General features: G+C 40.0%; 1 protein-coding gene across 1 annotated transcript; it reads right to left on the reverse strand.

The window, feature by feature from the left end:
* Window positions 1-3,093: 3,093 nt before the first annotated feature.
* LOC129112653 (E3 ubiquitin-protein ligase TRIM39-like) lies at window positions 3,094-6,906 on the reverse strand. The gene is made up of 2 exons (XM_054624846.1): window positions 6,821-6,906; window positions 3,094-5,793 (listed from the first exon to the last, which is right to left on the reverse strand). Exon 2 carries the CDS (start codon window positions 5,789-5,791, stop codon window positions 4,154-4,156), a length of 1,638 nt encoding a protein of 545 aa, XP_054480821.1. The 5' UTR covers window positions 5,792-5,793; window positions 6,821-6,906; the 3' UTR covers window positions 3,094-4,153.
* Between the last annotated feature and the right edge of the window lie 591 nt (window positions 6,907-7,497).

The following is a 7,497-nucleotide window of genomic DNA, read 5'->3' on the forward strand; positions in this document are numbered from 1 at the left end:
CATCACACTGCCGATAAACGTGACTCGACACCATGCTCCATACACACACACACACACACACACACACACACACACACACACACACACACACACACACACACACACACACACACACACACACACACACACACACACACACACACACAGACATAACATGCAGGTCACTTAAATGTGACACTATTATCTAAAACCTCCAGCATGCAACTAATGTATCACCTACACACAATCTCTCTTTTACACATTACACACGCACACACTAAGCCTCTGCTCCTCCTGTGCCCTGTTTCCCAGCTTTGCAGTGGCATACGTGCCGTCTCACACATCTCACCAGCCACAGCCTTTTTCTCACACTAGTTATTAACACCACATTGCCTGGATGACGTGGGCCCTCTGCTGTGTTTCTAAGGTAACGTGATAGACGAATATGAAGAAAAGAAAGCTGAGCTGGGAAGAAATTCTGTTATTTTATTGCTTAGGCACACAATTGAAGTAATACACTGTGCAATACAATAGTTATAATAGTTTATGTTTGTATATATAATATTTCAGTTACTGTGGATTCTTTACTGTTTTTTACTGTTTTTTTATTGCTCATTTGCTTATTTATAATACTTATTTTGATCTTGTTTTTTTTCACTATGTCTCTTGTTTGCACTGTCCTCTATGCTGCTGCAATCCTGTAAATTTCCCCGCTGCGGGACTAATAAAGGATTATCTTATCTTATCTTAAGTACAAACTTTCTTTTTCCTCACTCAGGATTTTCCTGTTTTTCTGTCTTTCATTTTCATTATCTGTAAAGCCTCAGACACTACTTGATATCACTGTTAAAGGTGTGGTTAAAGGTGCAGCAGAGCACACATCTGACCACACACATCGGTGATGCCGGGTGCGGTCACATGGTCACATGGTAGAGTAAACCTGCTTGTGCAGCCAAGTATTCCAAACAATACGTCACATCACAATATATGGAACCCAAGTGATTTGTAATAATAGTCTCAGATCAACTGCCATTATAATAACTGATTACACGGATAGAGTAGTTCGTTTATCGCAGTGGGAAAGGGAAATCGCAGTGAAACAGCCGCCCTGTATATATATAAATGTAAAATGACAAAGGTTAGCCCCAATTTCACTGGATTTTTATGTGCATTTAAAGAATATATCAATACTTTCAAACTTATAAACACTAAGCAAAGTGATACACCTGTCAAAATATATAGTAATATCTTTAAAGGTACTCTGAGGAGCCTTGCTACTGGTTATGTCTACATGTAATACTGATGACTCTTTATGACCTTGCTGGGCCCGCTGGAGGGAAGGGAGGCACGGGAAAACCAGAACCAGGTCTGAGTGGAGCAAACTGTCAGACCTCTGCTGGGATGAAATGAGAGGTTTTCTAAAGGGACTCTAGTGCTCAGAAACACCACTTTTCGTCAACAAATACACAAAAAAGGAAAGTTCCTTGAGATTAATTTAAAAGAACAATAGTATATGTTTTTCCCCCTTATCATTTTATATATATTTTTTTAAGTTTAATCATCTAATTCCATCTTTTTAAAATTATTAAAATTATTTTTTTTACTATTTATTTAAATTAATTCCTTTTTTTCTCTGTACCTTTATATTGAGAACATGCCTGCTATGAATGCAGATTTTAATTTAAAAAAATGTAATTCAAAAGAAGAACAACAAAACATATAGTGAGGACACTCAAAGAGGTAGATAAGAAGTAAAACCTTAAACCGAGGTCAAACTAAAAAACTAAGCTCATAATCATAAACTTTAAATATATTCAATAATCTCTATCTCACTCTCTGAGATGGTTAAATAAATCACTATGTAATAAGACAAACTGGTTAAAGTCATATTACATATAACATGATTTTTGGATTCCACTCATGGAGGCTCCAGATTCCATATGAAGCTGCTGGTCCTGCTGGGACATCTCCATAGGCTTTGATATAAACAGCGTAATCCTTTGTCTGGATTCCAGGCTGATGGTGGTGTGGAAAATATATCATTGCAATGCATTAGGGACCTTAAGAACAGTTCATCACCTGAGTTCACTAAAATTTGAGAGTTCTTGCCTGAAAGCCTGATATGTCATGAGCTAGTGAAGTTAACATGGAGTCAATGGTATTGATCAGTCTTATTATCAGATATGAAAAAAAATCATTTTTAATATATATTCTCTCGACAGTCCCAGTGCAGATTTTGAGACTAGTGCCCCGTAAATGTCCTTTTGGGATGCTATATTACTTTTTCAGCTCTGGCATTCATACACAGAGGCGTGTAAGCGTCCAACAACTCCACAACAACCTGAACTTGAAGCCTCTGATGTCGGCTCCCGATTCCAAGTGGGGTAAAGGGGAGTGATACTTTATGACCCCTCCTCCCATCAAACAAACACACACACACACACACACACACACACACACACACACACACACACACACACACACACACACACACACACACACACACACACACACAAACACAAACACACAAACACAGAGCTAAGTACCTGTGACCTTAACCCTAGATTCAGTAGATGGATGAACATGAACATTTGAACATGACGCAGCATGTGAATAACATCACAGTAAAACAACATTTACGCGAGAACATCCACTCCAGAAATAATATCCAGTACTACAGTATTTCCCTCTCTAACTGTACATAACATTTGCAGATCCATGCACGTGTCAGTCATAGCATTGCATACAGAGCATTAAGCATCTTTGATGAAATGAATGAATTGTTGTCTTCTCGGGCGATAAGCCAAACAGTAAAATAAATCCTAGGCTTATTTAAGACCATAATCTGTGATGTATGACAGAAAGAATTTCTTGTACTGACAGAAAGTCAGAGGCTGTCTGTACAGACTCCCACAGTGTTTACTTGAGTGTCAAAGGTATTCAATAATTAATCTAGCTGTACTCAACCACACTAGCAATAATTGTTCTCTCACACAATAAGGTACAAGTCAGTGACAGAATACTCCACTGATGATGGAAGGGACTCATTAATACAATGATTTTATTTAAAAACTACAGTAACTTCTTAAAGACTTATACCAAAGACAGGTCCAATAATAACTTTATTGGCAGTTTAAAACAATTTTGCTCTTACAGTAAAGAAATTAAAAAAAACTATAACACATAAAAGTAAAACATAGCATTGTCGCAGATTCATTAGCAAATGAAATAAAATGACATGAAAATAAAGCACAACATTTTACATTACAATTGTATGCTCATAAGTCCTAAATTAATATCCGGTAATATATATAAATCCACCAGCAAATTGTGAATTTATCTTAAAAAAATTATGAAAACAAATACCCCAACTCCTGAAGTTTTAGCTGTATTACAATCCAATGTGGGTTAAAACTAGATAATCTTTATAAAGAAAAAAAAACATGTGATGAAAGACACTTAGTATAATGAAACGTTTAATATGGAAGTTGTGAAATGATGGAGTGAATTAAAAAAAAAATGTAAATCATCATTGTTGTTTTTAATGGTGGCCAACTCTCATTGGAGAAGTTTTACTAATAGTTTTAAATTATTTTCTAGATGTCACCAAATTATATTTAATCAACATATTTTTTAGTATTCATCCATACTGTATGTTATTATTTTCATGCTGTATTATTAAGACGTACTGTTATAATTCCCCCACAGGGAATTCCAGACCTCAGAATTTGGCTGTGCTTCCAAACAGAATGAGTTACCTAGACTGTAATAAAGAAGAAGTAGGCCTTCTATAATTTAATCTTCATGGAAATTAAGTAAAAACTTACTTTAAAACCCTCAGAGTGCACCAATGAAACCACACAGGCTCCACTAACGGTCCTGACTATTTATCTGGCTCCTCCCAGTGGAGCAGAACCAACAGTGCACTAACCCTTGGAAGAAAAATGTACTCTTTAGGGATTCAATGATGCATTTGAATAGTTTTACGGCCTGCAAACTTATAGCTAACAAGAATCTAATGTGTACTTGAGGATTTGTTTCTTTTTTTTTGACAAACTGGTGTATCTCTGCAGTAATGAGAAAGATTTAAAAAATAAAATACAAATAAAATAAAATCAAAAGCAAAATAGGAAAGTGATTTAGGTCATTTACACGACGGTGACTCCTGTTATGATCAGTTTATTTGATTGATGGAACAAAGGATTAGGGGGCTGGTGTTTTTACCATCATTCCCATGCCTGGGATCGAGATATGGGTAGAGTTTCTCAGTGAAGTTACAGCCAGTAAAGGAGTACATGAGAGCTGCAGTGTCTACATCATAAAAGGAGACCAGACCCATCTCAAAATCCACAAACACCCCCACCTTCTGAGGCTTTGACATCAGAGGGATATGGATTGCAGGGATAGCACAAGCTTCATACTGATTTCCATTCTTCAAGCGCACAGTCCAGTAGCCAGTCGGTGGGGACACTGGGATGAAGCTGTTCTTCCTGTTGACAGACTCTTTGGCCACTCCTAAAACCCAGTCAGTCTTCCCTTCAACCTGGACTTCATAGTAAAATCCCCCTGAAGAAAAACTCTGCTTTCCTAAAACACAACTTGTGGAAAATCTCTTTGGGCTGTCTGGAAGTTTCAGCTTTTTATCGCCTCTCCTGACTTGCTTTCCATCATCAGACAGAAAAAGACACGAATATGCTGTCTCAAGATCAAGAGTCACATCCACCGCAAACTGCTGGACCCTCTTCAGATTAAAAATCTTCATCTCTCTACTGAGTGTCTCCGCCAGTTGAGCCACAGAACTCATCACAGTCCCGTGATAGGACGAGTGAACACTGACCTCTGTCCAGTCCTTGGTGGGCGGAGCAGGGCTCAAGGACGGGAAGCTTTGTAGCATGTGTAGGCGGTCTTCTGTGCGTGAGAGCTGCTCCAGCTCAGAGCGTCTCGTTATAAGCTCCGAGATTTCCTCTTCCAGCTCTTTGATGAAGCCTTCAGCCTGATTCTCTGTCGTTTTGTGCTTCTTATCAATCGTCTCAATGAGCTCAGACAGATTTCTCTGAACAGACTGCATCAGAGCAGTGAAGACCTGAACACTATGCTCCGTCTCTTTGTCTGCATCCTGCTTGCTGAGCAACACTGCCTGTCTGATCTGGGCAATCTTCAGTCGTCTCTCCTGGATCATCTGCTGAACTTCGGCCTCTGTCTTTCCCAGCTCAGCTTTCTTTTCTTCATATTCGTCTATCAGAGGAACAATGTGATGAAGCCTGTGACTTGACTCTGCACAGAACTGACACACACATGTCTGGTCAGTCTTGCAAAACAGCTCAAGTGGTCTATCATGGTTCTCACAAATCATGCCCTCCAGGTTCTCCACAGGATCAATCAGCTTATGTCTTTTAAGGCCTGCGATTCTTTGATGAGGCTCCAGGTGAGACTCACAGTAGGAGGCCAGACACACCAGGCAGGACTTCAGGGCCGTCGCTTTGGTTTCAGTGCAGATGTCACAGAGAACTTCTCCTGGTTTGGCATGTTGCTCCTCTGAGCTGCAGCTGTTGCCGCTGGCATTCTTTTGGACTGACTGCCTGAAGTGAGCAGCAATCTCAGATATAAAAGGGTTGACTCGCAGTACCGGCCTTCTGTCAAAGTGCTCTTTGCACATGGGACACCGACTCTGGACATTAAGATCCCAGTGTTCTGTGATGCAGGCCTTGCAGAAGTTGTGTCCACACGGTACGGTGACTGGATCAGTGAACACATCCAGACAGATGGGGCACAGAAACTGGTCTTCAACGAGGAGGCTGACAGCTGCTGCCATGTCTAAGAACAAAAATGTGAAATTAAAACAACAGAACAACAGACATTAATACAATTCCAGTAAAAGCCATGATGAAACAAGTAGTTATGTTGCACGTCACTGAAACATTGGACTGGGTAAAAAGATCTGTGCCTTGACACGGTCCCGCCCAGCTTTGGTCCTGGTCCGGACTTGGTTTCAACCCCTCAAAGTCTCGGGCACAATCCCAATCTCCACACTCACGACTTTCCCACAAAAGCCTGTGAGGGTTTATGGCTGTCCCACTGTCAAATTGTATGTTGGACATTTTGAGCCCTTTATGAACCCTTTACTTAAATCAGCATTCCTGCGGACTGAAGGGATTTACCCAGAATTCGTAGTGTTGTGACGTTAAACACAAGGTTACCAGTAGAAGCCGGAGACGAAAAAAAACGAAAAAAAGGGAAACAAGATCGCGGCACATGGGTTTTTAGTCTGGCATATTTAATAGAAACATTAAGTATTAAAGATTGTACATAAAAAGACACGAAGGAATGCAAGCAGGGACTATATTACACACCTGGTTTATTCATCAACCATCTCTTTTCATTTTGTTAATAAAGCTGTTTTGACAATGTTTTGTTTGACAATTACCTTTAATCTCTTAAAGAGAGAGCCAGAAGGATGTTCAAATTAGGGAGTAAAAGATATCCAAAATCACAATTGTACATAACATTTGATGACGTTGTCATTGTTACGTGATCTGTTGCAATATTCTACCAAACACCAGAGGGCGTACAAACAAAATGAACTGTGAAGAATCATAAAGACGAGAGTAACCCAGAGATATGCCCATAGACTGTAGGTGTAAAAGGCAAAAAGCCATAAACCAACCTCCACAATGCTGAGGCGGGATTGTGATTATCTGTAAACTCATATCTCATATTCATGGACTACTTTATTACATTTGTACAAGCCCTGTAATGAAACGAGTCAAGTAGTAGAATCAACAAGTCAACTCTTCCCTGTTGATTCCTTTAAAAAACTGTGAATTTCATCAACTGTACTCACTTGTTGTTGTCAGAGTCTGCTGCACTGTTGGAGCTGGAGGCCTGAAGGCAGTTGTTTGTCGAGAGAGAGAGAGAGACTTGTCTGGACTGCCGCATGCTGTCTCTCTGTCTTACTTTCAGTTTCTGTTCCTGTAAAGCAGGGGGTGTGGACCACTCCTCTCCTCCCAGCGGTGCTCCACCTCTTCATGAGGGAAGCTGGTAGTTTCACCATCAACCATGCAATAAATAAATAAATACTATTTCTGCTTTATACTTGTTGTGGCAGTCCCAGATATCCTGGGAAACTAAACGCCGTCTTGTCTGACTTCATAACATCATCTGTGGATTTATTCGAGCCGTATGAACCGAAAATAAACCATTTTACTGTGATTTAATTGCAATAAATGTACAAAAAGGGACGCTGAAATAACAACATAATGTAAAAAGTCAGAGTTCATGTTTTGTTAGTTTCTGCAGGAGGAAAGGACATCACTTTTAAAATGCCTGTTTTGTGAACGGAGCTCGGATCGATGGCAGAGTGACAGGAGGAGAAGCTCAACGCTGATTGGCTGATCGATGAAGATGACGGGAGGAGAAGCTCAACGCTGATTGGCTGATCGATGACGGAGTGACAGGAGGAGGAGCTCAACGCTGATTGGCTGATCGATGACAGAGTGACAGGAGGAGAAGCTCAACGCT

The sequence above is a fragment of the Anoplopoma fimbria genome, chromosome 23 (genome assembly GCF_027596085.1).
Source record: "Anoplopoma fimbria isolate UVic2021 breed Golden Eagle Sablefish chromosome 23, Afim_UVic_2022, whole genome shotgun sequence".
NCBI lineage: Eukaryota > Metazoa > Chordata > Actinopteri > Perciformes > Anoplopomatidae > Anoplopoma > Anoplopoma fimbria.

Coding starts and splice junctions, on each gene's coding strand:
- LOC129112653 (XM_054624846.1), bottom strand. CDS start 5,791: ATGGCAGCAGCTGTCAGCCTCCTCGTTGAAGACCAGTTTCTGTGCCCC.